At 40.0% G+C, this 17,802-nt stretch overlaps 1 protein-coding gene across 1 annotated transcript in view; it reads left to right on the forward strand.

The window, feature by feature from the left end:
- CD86 (CD86 molecule) overlaps nt 1–12,288 on the forward strand; it is a 50,509-nt gene extending 38,221 nt beyond the window's left edge. The window contains exon 8 of the mRNA XM_087817880.1: nt 12,203–12,288. Within this exon, the coding sequence (XP_087674006.1) occupies nt 12,203–12,288 (86 nt within the window). The remainder of the gene's footprint in view (nt 1–12,202) is intronic.
- Nucleotides 12,289–17,802: the final 5,514 nt, after the last annotated feature.

The following is a 17,802-nucleotide window of genomic DNA, read 5'->3' on the forward strand; positions in this document are numbered from 1 at the left end:
GGGAAATTTGGAGTTAAGCAAGAGATACTTGCTTTTCAGTTTGTAACCTTGTATACTGTGTAATTTTTAAATTGTGTGCTTTTATATACACTAAACAAAGGCTAATGTAAAAGTAGTCCTTACATTATTATAAATTCCTATAACTGTACTGTATATTTGAAAGTTGCTATGAGAATAGATCTCAAAAGCTCTCATTAGAAGAAAAAATAATTTGTAACTATGTGTAGTGATGGATGTTAACTAAACTTATTGTAGTAACCATTTCACAGCATAAATCATTATCTTGTAAGTCTAAAACTAATACGTTACATGTCAATGATATTTCAATTAAAAATAATAAATAAATAAATAAATAAATAAATAAATAAATAAATAAATAAATGCAGGGAAATTCTGGGGGGAAAACTGTCTAGGCTCTGTGAGGGCAGGAATGTGTCTAGCTTTTTCATCAGTGAATCCCAGGAACCTAAGATAGTACCTCAAAACTATTTGTTTAAATATTGAATGAAACATTAATATGTCCTCTGGTAAAAACATCCTTCCTTTGTATATTAAATTCTCTAGACCTTCTGGGTTCCTTCTATGTTTCTTTTCTGGGGAAAAGAAGGACAAGAAAGGTTAAAAGAGGTTTACCTTGTACCAGGGACTCTTCTGAACCTTTAATTTACTATCCCACTTAATACTCATAATGACCCTGTGATGTCAGTATTGGGATATAATGCCCATTTTGCTGATGAGGAAACTTAGGGACAGCGAGGTTAAAGCAATTTATCCACGGTCCCTAACTTAGTAAGTGGCAGAGCTGGGTGACATTTTGGAAAGCATCACCCCCTCTATCCCTTTATTTCCCAGCTCCATGTTTTCTGGCCATAACAGACAGCATTTTGGTTGGTTGCAGGTTGAGTGCCTGTACCACATCTTGCATTACACTAGCTCAGCCCTACAAGGTGGTACCTCCTGAGGACATGTCACTTACTTTTCCTGAAGCCACTCCATCATCTCATAAGGCAGAAGCTGTGGATGATAAGGCACATGATTTGACTAGTGAAGATGAGTTTTTGGTCAGGGGGAAAGTAAACTACAATTGCTGCTTCCCAATCCTCCCCCTCCGCCCCTGCCACTTACTGTTCTTTCGCAATTCACCCTCCTCCCTCCACTATTCTGAAGCCAGTTTCATCCACTCAGTGCCCTCATATGTGTTAGCACAGGCCGGAAAGCACAGAGTCATCTCTGACTACTCCCTTCTGACCTTTCCCTCAACACCCACTGCTCACCTCCACTGTATTGCCACATCCAGGCCAGGCAAGTGTCCCTCCAGCTTTAGCATCCACCCCTTCTTTTCTCAGTCAGGCTCTTATTTCTAAGAACATGACAATCACCACCCAACTAACCCTAGTCTACTATCTCTCTTACCCTGCATTCTGTCCAGAACATCAAAAGGAACAAGGAGGTGAACAGTGAAAAGAAGACCCCTCTCACATTCCTTTATCCTAACCACAGAGGCAATTCCAACCTCCAGCTTCTGATGTATCTTTCCACAGACACACTATACCAATATGTAGTGTATATATAGTGTGTATATACTTATACATGCATGCACATATATGTGTGCATGGATTTATTATATATGTGTGTGTTCCATATATTATACATATTCTATGTATATTCCACATATATTCCATATATTTCATGTATATATTCCACGTGTGTGTGTGTTCATGAGTGTATTAGTGGTGCAGTCTCTGCAGTCTTGACTCAGTATACATAAATTTATTTGACCCATGTATTTTCAGTATGGTAACTCCATCTTCAAATGTGTGAGATGTCTCTCAATTCAAACACTTTTTTCTTTACCCTCTCCAGAGAACAAGACTCCAGGCTTCTGCCAGGGTGGGAGAGGGAGGTTGTGCAGTGGTGTGAAATAGGAAAGGGGAGCTCAGCTCCAGCTGCTTCTCAAACAACCTTACCGAATCTTCTTTATTTCGGCCTTGATTTTTTTCTCCGTATCTTCACCCTCACTTGCTTACCAGTCCTGCCAGTTCTTGAGATTTTTTTATGATGCTGGGGTGTAAATTGGGTTGTTTCTTGGGTTTCCCAACCAGCAAATAAGATTTGGCTGTCCTGTCTTGCCAGTTATTTACCACTCATCCACCTACTTTTCAGATTCCAAACTGTTGTCTCCTTCCCTATTCTTGCACTTGTTAAATTTTTCCATTTAAATTTAAAAATAATTTTTTCTTTCATTTTAATGGAATTTCAAGAGGTAATGGAATTAGATGTGTATATTTAATCTACCACCTTACCTGGAACTCCACTACTCAAAATTTTCAAGAACATTACCATTGACTGCCTTCAACCTAAAACCCAAAGTCATCAGCAGTGTGACTCAAAACTAACTCAACTCTCTTACCAACCTTATTGTTCCCTCTTCTCATATTGTAAAACCATAATTCTGCCCAGTTTAGCTACTGATCATTTTTGAAATATAGCTTGTATTATCTGGGGTTTTTGACTTATGCTATTCTGGAATATTTCTGGAATGTTCTTCCCCATCTCTTTCTGCTTACTGAACTCTTGTTAAAGCTTGATTCAAATACCACCACCTTTGTGGGTCCACATACTTCACTGTTACCCAGGCTGCACAAAATTGACACCATATCCTTCTTATCCAAGAACATCCTTTCCAGCAATAATTCATTCTTGTTCCAACACTTTCCTTCCCCACCAAGCACCATGACTCTGGCCAATGACCAATTTATAGAGCAGCTCTAGGTTTCCCAAGGAGAACTTCAAGTCACTGAATAAGCAAGTATTCTCCTGGTTGTGCACAGCCTTAGTTCTAAACCCTTTGGTCTGGGCCGTTTCATGCTCTACATGCCAACTTCTCCCTAACTGCCCTGGCTTTCAACCACTGAATTGCCTCCTGTCCTTGCCACACCACTCAGGCTTGACAATCAGCTCCTCCTCCCAGGTTAGAACTTTAGCTACCCACTCTAAGTACAACTTGGATTCACTCCCTTAAAGAGCTGCCTCTGGCTACCCAGGATAATCATCCCCTCACCCATCCCAGCCTCCAGAACCCATTATTTCAGAGCTTTTACACCAGACCAGCTCTTCCCAGCCAACAGGAAGCAGGGTTAACAGAGTACAGGATTCTACACAGGAGGTAGTGATATGCCCTGTTTCTACCCCTCAATTTTAGTAGACATCCTTATTAACTAAAGTAAAACCTCTCATTTCATGAAACTATATTTTAGAGCTTAAAAGAAGCCAACTAGTTATTGTCCCTCATGGGGGACTGATGGAGGCTGGGTATCACAGGAATTGGGAGACAGGGTCTGGAGAGATGGGACACAGAAAGTGAAGTGAACTCACTCAGAGGTGTGGGGCGGTGGCAAGGTTAAAGTAAAACAGAAAAGGAAAACTGTCCATTTATGGCAACATTTCTGAACCTTGCTGCACTTTATGTTTGCCTGCATGTCACAAAACACTTTTAATCATGTAGGCAGTTATCTCTGTCTGTTCTTTATATATTACTTAATACTTTCCTGTGAACAAGTATTAAGGATAAAAGGCATTAATAATGAAGGAAGCAGAAAAGAGATTAGAATCAGTTTTCACATCTTAGGAGGAAGCACATAAGATTTCCCACTTTTCAAATTATTTCCTATTAATCTACACTTTTGACTGTAGTAATAAAAAATGTTAGTGGAAAAGGAAAGGGAAATACATCTCAATATTTATAGGACCCTATACCTGCAGAGTCTAAATCAGAATCACAGAGCTGGAGGAAGCAGAGATGCTTAGTCTTGGGTCAAGGCCGTCTACTGATGAAGTATCCTAGCCTTCCTCCTCCTGGCACCAGTCATATTGTTTCCTACTCATATACACACAAGAACAGTAAAGTATTTTAAAAGCAAGTGTAACATAGAGATTAGAGTGCTCAGTACTTTTCAAGTGTTTTTATTATGAAAAGATGCTTTTTTTAAACATACGCGAACTTATTTCAGAAATTAGTTCTCTGTCCTGACACTGGTGCCAGCTCAATGCTACAAGTGGCTTCTCTTCCTAAAATCTGATTGTATATCATTGTTTCAGAGATTAAAAGCTGTGAATGTATGGTTTTTTAAAAAAATATATAGTGTTCAGAGTAAAAAGTCATTAAATCTTCCTAACAGTCTATTGAGAAATGGAAAAAACTTAGAAAGCATCCATTTTATGTGGCACATGAGAGCAAAGAGAAGAGGGATTCACCAAACACCAAAGAGAGCCATGACCAGATTAGGTTCCCAATCTTCAGACCAAGGTGCCACTTGGTTCCTCCTGTTCGCTGGAAGAGCTGGGAAGTGGGCATGAGCACAGGGTGATGCAGCAAGAGCGTGGACTTTGGGTGGGATAGACTGACACTGCTATAGTTGGCATGTTACCTTAGGCAAATTACTTAATCTCTCTGATTCTCAGTTTCCTTATGTATAAATAGAGTTAATAATGCATACATACCTCATGAGATCAAGGACAATCCAGATTATACAAATGAGAAGAAAAGAGGAGAGGAAGAGAGAGGAGAGGAACCCCAGCAAACATGCAATTGTGAAGCTTGTAGCAAAGTGGGGTTGGGGGTGACGAGGGAGCATTAGTAGTGGGAGAATGGGAAGAGGAAACCCTCGTGGAGTAATAGGGCTGGGTGAGGATTTGCATATGACACTCAGCCCAGAAGTCCCTCCACACCTTGCTGAAAGCCAGAAATGCTCCTACAACTGCTCCTACATCAGCATCACATGAAGAAGTTGCTCTCTCAGCATCTCAACCCAAGGACTGAGATGATTGATGCAATCACCTTATGCCCATGGGACTTTTCCATCTTTACTGTCTGAGGCCAAAGCCATCTCTCTAAGACCTTCCTCATCTCCCCTTTGTCAAGATTATTTCCAGACATTCAAAAAATATCTGCTTCTCTGTTAAGGTAGCAGAGAGCTCTGTTCTTGCTAAATAAAATTCTAAGCAGTCAGGTTGAGATAAAAAGGGGGGCAGGGGTCCCTAGCCAAGATTTTGAGGTCAGTCATGCAGAAGACGGTTTGTTGGGGAGAGGGGTGTGTGCAAATCAGAGGCAGGAAGATCAGTTAGGAAACTGGCACAAGTATGGCATTTCTAAGGATCTGAACTAGGCAAAGCCTCCTGACACTTCGAGACTGGATCCTGGTGCCTGGGCTCATCAGACCAGGGGCAGGGCCAAGTAGACTTCGCTACAGAAGCAGACTCCAATGACAGGGCAATGGAAACTTAAGGGAGTTGTTTATGAGAGATGAACCACAGGAGTTCTCTGTACTAAGTCAGAATGAGAGGAAAGAAACCCTAAAATATGATGCTGAAAAGGCTAGATGACTCAGGCATAGCTAGCAGACTAAAAATAGCATTATACATCAGTCTTTTAATCACCAAGGGTGAGTAGGTCTTTTTCTCTATCATAGACCCAGCATGAATTAGGGCAAAGGATAATTTCAGATACGAGAGGCCAGAGCAGGAAGCAGGGGCTCTTTATTTCTAGATAACTGACTATTAAATAATTAAAACTCTTTCTTAAATTCATATTTGCAACCCAAAGCATATATGCGAAGTTTAAACATGCCAGGGATGGTTGCCTTGCTGAGTGGTAGCACAAACTAGTTGTATGCTGTTTCCACCAGTCCACCTGCCACTTTTTAACTGCACACATCAAGTATTTGCCCTCAGGCTTCAGACCTCACGGCCTCTGTAAGAACAGTTGAGCTGTGCCCACTTGATGGGAAAACATCAAGTCTATTCCATTAAAAAAAGAAGTCAATCCAAACAGTCTAATCAGTCCTCTTTTTTTTTTTTTCCCAATTCATTAGTTTTCTTCTCTAGTTTTAAATTTATTTATTGAACTCTCTTACAGTTTGAGACTCTCATTATCAATTTTAAAAGAAAGAAAAGGAATGCTTTTTTAACATTAAAAATAAATCTGTGTCTGTGTCCGAACCAGCCATGCATATTAACGTGTGTGAATGTCCTCAGGGTTTAAATAGTCTTGGGAGGGAAAAAAATATTGTAACAAGATTTAAAGAAACGAGATGGCAGGTCAATGAGAATTTTAAGAAATTTCGTTCCCCCGTGTTATTGCTTATATCCAGAACTTACTAGCAATGGTTTGTTTGTAGCAGGAAAAGTGAGATATGAAGAAAATCTTGCATTGGGGTGTTAAGTATTAGAAACAATTGCCAAGTCTTCTCAAACCTATGTAAGGGAGTGATGTTGCATCATCACTGTCATTGTCATCAGCATCAGCATCGCTATTTTTTTAGCCCACTGTGTGCCAGGAACTGTGTTAAACAGTTTGCATGTATTATCTTGGGAAGAAGAGAAAAGGCTGCATCATCTTGTAGAAGTTGAAGAGCTCATTTTAAGAAGAGAAAAGAGAACCAAAAAGAAAGCATACTGAAGTAATTTAGTATGAGAATAAAGAGAAGACAAAAGAATTATGAGAGCAGCGGGACAGTGACCAAGTGTTTTGTTGTGTTGGGGCAGGATGGTGCAATGTGAACCCAAGTTGTCCTATGCTGAGGCTCTGGTATAATCATGAGGAAAGGAGTGGTGGGGAAGACCTGGTGGTGTTCGGAGATAATTTATCCTAAAGAAAGAGAGAATCCAGGCATGGATGTTTGATTCAGGAATCATGGAACTGCTGTCAAAAGGAGTAAGTAGATTTCGAGGAAACCAGAATATCTGTCACTCAGCTTATTGTCTAATTCATGTTTAACCCAAAGATGGAGCCAGTCCTACGAAAGCAGATCCAAGAGATGGATCATGGTGATGTCAGGCAGGCCCCTCCAGCCACCCCTGAAACAAATCTACTCCTGGGCTCTTCAGTTACGTGAGCCAATAAGTCGTTTTTTCTCTCTCTCCCTCTCCTTCTCTTTTCCCACCCCTTTTTTTATTCCTCAAGTTGATTTTATTCCCTAAATCAGACTTTCTGTTCTAGAAACAAAATATTCCTAATTGATACATCGATGTCTCTCTCTCTCTCTCTTCCACTCTCTCTGAAAAGCAATGGAAAAAATATCCTCCGATGAGGATTCAAAAAAAAAAAAGGTAAAAGCTCAGCCCCCTTGCCTCAAGATGGGGCTACCTCTACAGCAGAATTTGTGTTCTGGAGCTCCCTGTGGGATCCAGGTCTCCAGCTAGGACCACACTCTTGCTGGTTTTTATTCCTGCCCTATTCCTGACTTCTTCCCTCTCTTTTCCTAAGAGCATTCCCAGCAAGTCACTTGGATAAGATTCCCTGTCTTCGGCTCGGCATCTAGGGAACCCTTTCTAAGACAGCTGATACCAGGAAGGGTCCTAGGAAGTAAAGACGAAGGATGAGATTTCGTAGTCGGATTACTCACCAGCCGAATGACGACGGTGGGGACTAGGTTTTGATACTGCCTGGAAGTTGTGATAGTGGATTACTAAGACTTACCTGCAGTGAGCTCTAATGGGATAGAGGCACAAGGGGATGCACTCGCAGGCGCAATGTCCTAGCACGCAAGTCACCTGGAAATTTCTTTAAAATTTCCTAGAGTGTGTTATGGACCTAGAGGGCATTATGCTAAGTGAAATAAGTCAGTCAGAGAAAGACAAATATCATATGATTTCACGTATATGTGGAATGTAAAGAACAAAATAAATGAACAAGCAACAGAAACAGACTCATAGACAGAGATCATACTGATGGTTGCCAGAGGGAAGGGGGTTACAGGGCTGGGTGAAAAAGCAAAAAGGATTGAGAAGTACAGATGGGTAGCTACAGAATAGTCCTGGGGATGTGACGTACAGCATAGGGAAGATAGTCAATAATATTGTAATAACTAGGTATGGTACCAGGTGGGTAATGGAAATATTGGGGGGAACACTTTGTAAAGCATATGATTATCTAACCATGTATGCTGTATACCTGAAACTAATACAAAATAATATTAAAGGTAAACTGTAATTTAAACAAATATTTTAAAAAATTTTTTTAATTCCTAAACCCAGACCACACCTAAGACTAATCGCATCACAGTTGCTGGGGGTAGGACATGGGTACCAGTGTTTTAGAAGCCCTCTGGTGATTCCATTGTGCTGAGAAGTATAGAAACCACTGTCTCAGGCAGCTGAAAGGCACGGGAGCAACAGGCGCTGTAAGGAAGGACTGTGGACCCGAGGAGGTCTTGGTAATCACTATTGATTCTTTGCAGAGAGAAAATCACAGGCTCAGCTAATCAACAGTTTTGAGCAGTTTTGAGAGTCAGAGTATCTCCCTGACAGCATTTAAAGAGACACTCATTTCCTGCCGCCCGAGGGGAGGCACAGCTGAAGGTCAGGCTGAGGAGTTTAGGAGAACTTGGAATGGCCTGAAGCCTCTGTGCCTACAGAGGTGACCAACAATCCCTTTTTGGAAGATAGAGAGCCCTTCCGCTGCTTCAAGGTTATAAAGAGTTCTCAAATGAAGCTGTGCTTTACAAATAGTAGTGCCAGATAAAGTGCAAGATGCCCAGGTAAACTTGAATTTCAGATCAACAATGAATAATTTTTTAGGATATTAATTTCCTACTCCCCATATTTTTATTTGCTAAATCTGGCAACTCTATTTTTAAGATAATCCTTGCCCTCTTGAGGATCTGTCCCCATCTCCCTTTGACCACCAGGAATATAGTTAAGATCAAGTCTAAACAAAACCTGACCAGGGAAGTACCAGGCTTGCTAAGGGAAGAGAGAGAAAATAAACCAAAGAGCTGCAGGACTTGGCTAGCATGTACTGGCAGGAACCTGGAAAGCTTGCCTGGGAGTGGCTCCTGGGGGTACTGAATCAAGGGAGGCAGAAAAAAATCTAAATAAGGAATTCAGTAACACCTGTCTGTAAAGGGGTCCTGGGTGACAGTTCTAATACACTACTGAGATGGTGCTTGAAGACGGAAAAAACAGGGCCACAGTAAAGGCACCAGAGGGTGCCAGAGATGCTGTGGCAAACTGAGGGCATCTCAAAAGGCTTAGAGAAGTTGGAATCTGGAAGGAGCCTATGCATGAACCTGGAAGACCTGCCACTGTTGTGTTTCCAAGGAGGGCCTGAAAGACACTTCATTAGCCAAGATGGTAAGAAATATGCTGGTGAGAGGGGGACTTTCATGCATTGTTGAAAGTCCAGGAAAATCTGTTCTCTGTAGGCCAGCACTGACAGAAGAAGCTATTACACAAGTGGGCTTTACAATATCAATGGGAATGACAAGGTTCTGGAATAACCAGACGCCAGAGGCAGCACTTAAACATCAGAGTTAATGGGTATAATTATTATATTATAGTAATTTTGGAACAGCAGCAGGGTAGGGGGTAATGGGGGAGAGGGGGCAGCAACCTGCAGAGATCCTTAGAGGTAGCTCATAGAACATGGTTTTCCTAGAGGCAAGGAGATGGGCCACCATCAGGGGTCCTACTTAATATATATAATCAAAAGGGGTGGAGAACACATGAAATGAGGTCACAAGCCTACCAGCCCCCAGGGGTAATCTTTATCCTATCTTTGTGATAGACCTTTTTTTGTTTGATTTATTGTTTTACATTCTATATATACATCCTAAACAATATAGTTTTATTTGCCTCAGTTTCTCAAATTTATATTGATTCATACTACATGGTTTTTGGTTTATGACTAATTTGTCTCAATATTATGTTTGTGAGATTTTTACAAATTGTGCATGTGCCTGTAGGATCTTCATTTTAATTTTTAAATATTTTTATTGAGGTATAATTTAGCATACAACATTATATTAGTTTCAGGTGTACAACATAATGATTTGATATTTGTATGCATTGCAAAATATCACAATAAGTCTACTTAACACCCATTACTACACAGTTGTGCAATTTTTTTTCTTGTGATAAGAACTTTGAAGATCCACTCTCTTAGCAATTTTCAAATATGCAATACATTATTATTAACTATAGTCACCATGCTTTACATTATATCCCCATAACATTTATTGATAAACTACAAGTTGTACTTTTTAACTCCCTTCACCCACCTGTACCCCCCACCCTACTCCACCCCATCCTCTGGCAACCACCAATCTGTTCTCTGTATCTATGATCTTGGTTTGTTGGTTTGTTTTAGTTTCTACATATAAGTGAGATCTTGCAGAATTTGTCTTTGTCTGATTTGTTTCACTTAGCATTATGCCCTCAAAGTCCATCCAGGTTTCGCAAATGGTAGGATTTCATTCTTTTTTGTGGTTGAATAATATTCCATTATATACATATATCACATTTTCTTTATCCATTCATCCATCAGTGGACACTTAAGTTGCTTCTGTATCTTGGCTATCGTAAATAATGCTGCAGTAAACATGAGGATACATATATGTTTTCAAGTTAATGTTCTAGCTTTCTCTGGGTAAATACTCAGAAGTGGAATTGTTGGATCATATGATAGTTCTATTTTTAATTTTTTGAGGAGCCTCAGTACTGTTTGTTTGTTTGTTTGTTTGTTTAATATCTCTCTATTGATTTCTGGGAGAGGAAGGGAGAGGGAGGGAGAGAGTTGAAACATCAATGATGAGAGAGTTGTCATTGATTGGCTGCCTCCTGAGTGCCCCACAATCTGGGCATGTGCCCTGACCAGGAATTGAGCCACAATCTCCTGGATCCTTTGTCGACGCTAAACCGCTGAGCCTCACCCGGTCAGGCAGTACTGTTTTTCATAGTCACTGTACCAAATTACATTTCCATCAAAAGTGCACAAGGGTTCCCTTTTCTCCACATGCTCACCAACACTTGTTATTTCTTGTCTTTTTTGTAATAGCCTTTCTAACTGGTGTGAGGTTTTCATTTGCATCTCCCTCATGATTAATGTTGAACATCTTTTTATATACTTACTGGCTGTCTATATGCCTTTTTTGGAAAAATTTATTAATATCTTCTGCCCATTTTTAATCATATTATTTTTTGCTGTTGAGTTATATGAATTCTTTATGTATTTTGGACATTAGCACTTCATCAGATATATGACATGCAAACGCTTTCTCCCATTCAGTAGGTTGCCTTTTCATTTTATTGACGGTTCATTTGCTTTGTAGTTTCTTTATTTGATGTTGTCTTGTTTATTTACTTATTTATTTATTTATTTGCTTTTACTGCCTTTGCTTTTGGTGTCAAATCCAAAAAATTATTGCCAAGACCTACATCAAGAAAGTCACCATCTGTGATTTCTTCTAGGAGTTTTATGACTTTAAGTCTTACATTCAAGTTTTTAAAAATATTTTACTGTTTTTATTGATTTTAGAGAGAGAGGAAGGGAGAGGGAGAGCGAGATAGGAACATCAATAGGCTTCCTCCTGCATGCCGCCTACCAGGGATCAAGCCCAAAACCCAGGCATGTGACTTGACCAGGAATTGAACCACAGGACAATGCCCAACCAACTGAGCCACACCGGCCAGGCTTATATTTAAGTTTTTAATTCATGCTACTTATATGCCCAAAGAGCTGCTGCCAAAACCAAGATTCAGCTTCAACTCCAAAATGTTCTTCTTGCCCTTCCTCTCTCCATCCTTGGCCCTCAGACAACTACAGGTCTGCTTTTTGTCATTATAGATTAATTTATAGATAATAGATTGATTTTCAAGAATTTTACATAAATGAAATCATACAGTATATATACTTTTGCAACCAGTATCTTTCATTCAGCATGATTTTGAGAATCCACGTATTCTTGATGGGCAATTGAATTTTTCCCAAGTAAAGGTTGTTACGAAGAATACTGTTAACATTTGTTTAAAAAGAAATAATAGGCCAATAAATGGGAGCTATAAAAATGGAGTCATTTGCCCCCATGATAGCAAACCAAAACTTAATTGCAACCTCTCTCAGAAATGTGAACTTTAAACAGTTCCTATTAGCACTAGTAAGGTAATTTGCATAATAATACCCCTGCCATTCTCTTTACCCTCCCCCTTTAAAAAAGATAACCTTGTCAGAAATAATCCTTTTGTTTGTTTGTTTTGCAAATAACTCACTTGCCCCACCCTCTTTTTGTCTATAAAAAAACCTATTTTATACAACTCCTGGTATCGCCCTTTTACTTGCTAGATGTTAAGCTGCCTGATTCATGAGTCACCTAATAAAGCCAACTATATCTTCAAATTTACTTGGTTGAATTTTGGTTTATTACAGATTTGGGGGCAGAGATGAGATCAAAGGAGACTTCCAGCGGCTCCAGGGACGAGAAACATAGGAGTGGTACCCAAGAACCCTTTTGAGTTCACTGTCTTTCTCACCATTTCTGAGGCTATCTGTAAGTTCCTCTCAGTTTTCGTGTGTGTGGTTTTTTTAAATTTATTTTATTGTTAAGAGTATTACAGATGGCCCCCATCCCCCCTTGTTCCCCTCCACCCATCTCCCCTCTCTTTGCATTTAAGCTCCCAATCTAAGTGGCTTTCCCGTACAGGGAAGATCCAGCTTGAGCTGGTGGGCGGCTCTCCCCAGAACCAAGCCCCTAGCCTTTCAGACTACAATTCCCAGGACACAGTAACATCTCCTCGGTTACTGGTTATATAGTGGAAAACTCTGGACCTTAATTCTGTTCCCAGATTTCATGTTGGGAACTGTTGGTGTGGTGGCAGCTGCAGTTTTCCATTTGTTAGGAATCAGTCCGCTGTCCTGTTCCTGGGGTTTGCTGGTTCAATTCTTTCCGCAGTCCATGGGAATTGTCAGTGGTGCCCACAGGGCCTTTTCTTGACCAGGATGCAGTAATATCTCTTGGTTACTGCTGATATATTTAGGTGCACAGGTTTGTCTTGTTTTGTGCGGATAAAGGTTAAGAGAAATGGGATCCTTTATATCTAAAAATTTGAGTATGCCACCTTCTGGCACACCTGTTTAACAATTATAGTCCCAGAAACTGCAGATAGTTAACAAAATGGCAAAGTATTAACAATGGTCATTATAGAGAATTATAGTTCCAATTAAGCAAAATTGTTATTTAAGAAATGCCCTTGAGAGCAAAGGATGCCAGTTGAACAAAAAGAAATGGGATGCCTACTTTAATTGGTATGCAGAAGCTTACAAAAGCCTTCAGACTCCAAAATACCTTCATTGAAAGATTCATTGCAAAAGACTAATGATTAAAAATTAAAAATACAAGAAGTATCTAAAACAATACCTTAGGCTTCCTCATTCCACCCTCCTCAGTGACCACTAACAAAACACTGGCCCAGAAATCGATGTCATAATTGTAATGAACTAGGACACTGGAGAAGAGATTGTCCTCAAGATCTTATGCAAATTCTCTGAGGCCTTCATACCCACCTTCAAAGGAGGGCCCCTCCCCAAATTGATGGGACTCTTGAGAGATTTTCTAGAAAACTGCTATGTTATTCACTTAAACAGCCAAGAAGAAACTAAAATTAAAATGAATGGGGCTGTGTAGTGCTGCCAGAAATATTTACTGCCTTGTCCTGGCTAAAACCTGACAAGATACTTGAAAGAAATTAATAACCTTTGAACAGAAATTTGTTCAAATCAGAAGCTGATATTTGGAGCCTAATAGGATTTTTTTCACGCCTTCTCCCCTATGCTAAACCTAGGAAAGAAACATTCCACAATAGGTGGATGGGTGTGTCATTCCATTGATATTATGCAGGCTGCAATCCAGGTCTTGGGGAACTGGAAACAACTCTCTCTGTCTTGCAAATCTGTAGGGCCAGCAACGTGGCTCTAGTAGTTCAAAGTTCACCTGCCGAAAACGACACTTCATTGCCAGACTTTTGCCATCCTGATGTTCTTGTAACATTGGAACAGTTCGCTCCAAAAGTAGAGCATTAAGATGGGTAAACAATGCCTGTAAATGAAATGAACAGTCGGGGCTATGGTATACAACCTTCTGCTGATCCCTGGTCGTCCATGTTAGTATGACCAGCTACTGTAAGTTTTTAAAGTCTTACGCTAAAGTCTGTCATCAACAGGTTAAAGAAGCCTTCCCAGATCCCGATTCAAAGGATCCTGTTCATTACAGTCTAGAGCCTGGTACTCGTATCCTGGAAGCATCATCAGAGGAAGACGGAGTCTACGAGCCCCATTGGAAGGGACCTTACCAAGTACTCCTGACCACTGACACTGCTTCTAAACTAGAAGATATTAAGCTGTGGATATACATCATGCTCTCCCTGGCATCTGGTCCTGTACAGACACTGGAGACCTCCAGATCAAATTGATGAGGAAGGGAAGTCACTGACATCAATGTGGAATGTTTCTGCCCAAGACCAAGGATCAAGACTTACTCTTCAATAAACTTGAAACACTGTCTCCTTCTTGTCCTTTCCTTTACTCCAGTATTGGCCTGAAAAGATCACACCATCACGTGTCTCCCAGGCCATTGCTAAGAGGGGTAACCTTTCAGATTGCTGGAATTGTCATCCGAGATTCCAATCTATGCATAATTATCTAGCTCAGATTCTTCCCCATTCACTAAGAGTTCTCAACAGCAGCACCTGTCTTTACAAAGCATTTAGGATGACTCTTTGTTTCAGGCTAGGAAATTATTTCCCATATGCATTAAAACCCAGAGTGACCCCTGGCTTGAACAGGTAAATGCAGCAATTCCTGAAAAATGGGTCTATTCACAGTGGCATCTTATTGGAATGGTTTGTGCCCAATAGGATTTATCTTTGTCTGTGGTGGTTGTCATTCTCCATATAGCTGGTACACAGTCGGTTAATGTCTCTTAGATTATCTAACTGTAACCCTAGCTTCACAAGTGAACTTGGATTCCTCATTGGTCAACCCTGAATTTACATTGTTGAGTTAGAAAGGACTTACCAGGAGGCTTTCATTATTTAAATTTTAAAAGGACCTTCGTGAGGCCCCTACTTCCCTGGGTAGAAATAAGTACAAATGAGGCTATAATAAGGAACTTCTCCTTAGCTCTTGAAAATATTGCAGAACCTGCTGTTAAAGCAATAGCTGCCCCCTCATCCTCAGATTCTCTGACCAAAGTTATTCTTGATAATAGAATTACCTTCGATTATCTTTTGGCTGAGCAAGGAGATGCCTGCTGTGGTCAACACCACCTGCTGTACCTGGTTCAACACTACTGGGGAAGTCTTTTTTTTTGAAATATATCTTTATTGATTTCAGAGAGAGGAAAGGAGAGGAAGAGAGACAGAAACATCAATGATGACAGTCATTGATCGAACCTGCAACCCGGGCATGTGTCCTGACCGGGAATCGAACCCCGATCGCCTGGATCCTAGGTCGAGGCTCAACCGCTGAGCCACGCCCGGCCGGGCAACTGGGGAAGTTTAAATGCATGTTCACAACTGCTAACTATTAAGCAAATATCTCCCTAGAACTGGAGTACCTGGGACGAAAGAGAAGGTGACAATCTTGAAAGCTGTGAGCCTGGGGCCATGGCCTGTGAGAGTTCCAAGATTGGGCACAATGTCAGCACCTAGGAGTACCCCACAAAGGAGCAACAAAAGTTGCAAGAACTGGAGAGTGGCAGCTGAGGGCAGCACATCTCTCAGGCTGAGAGTTTGATCAAAAGGGGAGAACTGCTAAAAAAGAAATAACAGGCCCCAAATGGAGTCATTTACCCCCACGAGAGCAAACCAAGACCCAATTGCCGTATCTAACCTCTCCTAGGAATGTGAAATTTCAGTTAATCTGAAATTTCCTAATTAGCACTAGTTAGATAGATAATTTGCATAAGACCCCTGCCATTCCCTTTCCCCTCAAAAAAGATGACCTGGCCTGAAACAATCTTTTCTTTTCTTTTGCAAAAGCTCCACTGCTCCACCCTCTTTCTGCCTATAAAAACCTTCTTTTTTGTTCAACTCCTCAGAGTGCCTTTCTACTTGCTAAATGAGATGCTCCCCGATTCATAAATCAGGTAATAAAGTCAATTAGGTCTTCAAATTTACTCAGTGGAATTTTTTTTCTTAAACACATTCTTATACACATGTCCTGGTACACATGTTCACAGGTGTCCCTAAGGCTTGTACATAGGGTCATGGGATATGCTTAGCTTCTGTTTTATTAGACAAAGTCAAACTATTTTCCAAAGGGCTATTCCAAATTAAATACCCACCAACATGTATGACAATTTCCACTGCTTTCTATCTTTGTCAAATCTTGGTATTGTCAGACTCTTTAATTTTTGCCAATCTGGTGGGTGTGTAATGGTGTTTTATCGGTGGTTTTCATTTGCATATCCCTAATTACATGTTTTTACGGGCTTATTGACTAATTAGATTGCCTCTATCATAAATTGCCTATTAAGTCTTTTCACAATTTTTAAATTGGATTGTTTATTTTTTTTATTATAGTTCTTTATGTATTCTGATTACTAATGGGTTTTTAGTCAGTTGTATAGGTTTTTTCCTCTATAGCTTACCTTTCCTTTCTTTTTATTGTATCTTCTGATTAACATAAGTTCTTCATTTTAATACAGTCAAAAGCATCAATCTTTTCCTTTATGATTAGTGCTTTTTACAGTCCCTCCAGCCAAAGTCATGAAAATATTCTCCTCAATATTTTTAAAAATTATATCTTTATTGATTTCAGAGAGAGGAAAGGAGAGGGAGAGAGAGAGATAGAAACATCAGTGATGAGAGAGTCATTGATGAGAGCCCACAACCCCAGGCATGTGCCCTGACCAGGAATCGAACCCTGATCACCTGGATCCTAGGTTGACGCTCAACCACTGAGCTACACCAGGCCAGTGTAGCTCAATATTTTTGGTTTTTTTCTTTCACATTTAAATGTTATCTAGAATTTATTTTTGTGTAACAATGTTCCAAATACTTTTTTTTCAGTATGAATACCCAATTTTCCCAGCACTGTTTATTAAAAAAAAAATCCACCTTTTCTCCACTGCCCTGACATACTCTCTCTACCTTAAGTCACCTGTCCACAGATGCATGAATCTGCTTTGAGGCTCTCGGTTTTGTCCATTTGTTTACTTACTATCCTCACACACACCAGGGCTACACCATTTAGGTCTTACTAAGAAGTCTTAATGTCTGGTTTAACAAGTTCTCTCACTTTTGTGTCTTCACTATCTTTGCTTGTCAAATTTCACAGAGGTTTTAAGTTTTAACTGCTATTACGTTAAATCTATGCATCAATTCATAAAGAATGAACACCTTCATATCTTCCATCTTATGAGTGTGGTAGGACTCTCCAATCATTTATGTCTTCTTCAATGACTTTCAATAAAGTGCTAAAATTTTCTCCATGGTGGCCATACTCACCTATTTATCTTTTGATAGACATAATCCTTGACACTTGGTGTGATATTTTTAATTTCATGTCTAATGAGTTACTACTGTTATCTAGAACTATAACTTATTTTGTGTATTGATTGATAACAAGCAAAATTCCTAAACTCTTGTTAATTCTAATTTTTTTTTTTAATTTTAAAAATTGATTTTCAGAGAAAGAGAAGGGGGAGGGAGAGAGAGAAACACTGATGTGAGAGCAAAACTTCAATCAGCTGCCTCTTGTACTCACTCCCCTTACCCCTGATTGAGCCCAAAACCCCAGCATATGCCCTAACCAGGAATCGAACCTTCAGCCTTTTAGTGCCCAACCGAGAGCCACACCAGCCAAGGCTAATTCTACTAATTTAAGAATAGATTCTTTCAGGGTTTTATATCTACACAATCATGTCACCTGATAGCTTTATTTCTTCCTTTCCAATTCTTATACCATTTATTTTTTTTCCTTGCCTTATTATATTTGCTAGGACTTTCAGTACAACAGTGATGAAAAGT

The sequence above is a fragment of the Miniopterus natalensis genome, chromosome 6 (genome assembly GCF_054644295.1).
Source record: "Miniopterus natalensis isolate mMinNat1 chromosome 6, mMinNat1.hap1, whole genome shotgun sequence".
NCBI classification, from domain to species: Eukaryota; Metazoa; Chordata; class Mammalia; order Chiroptera; family Miniopteridae; genus Miniopterus; species Miniopterus natalensis.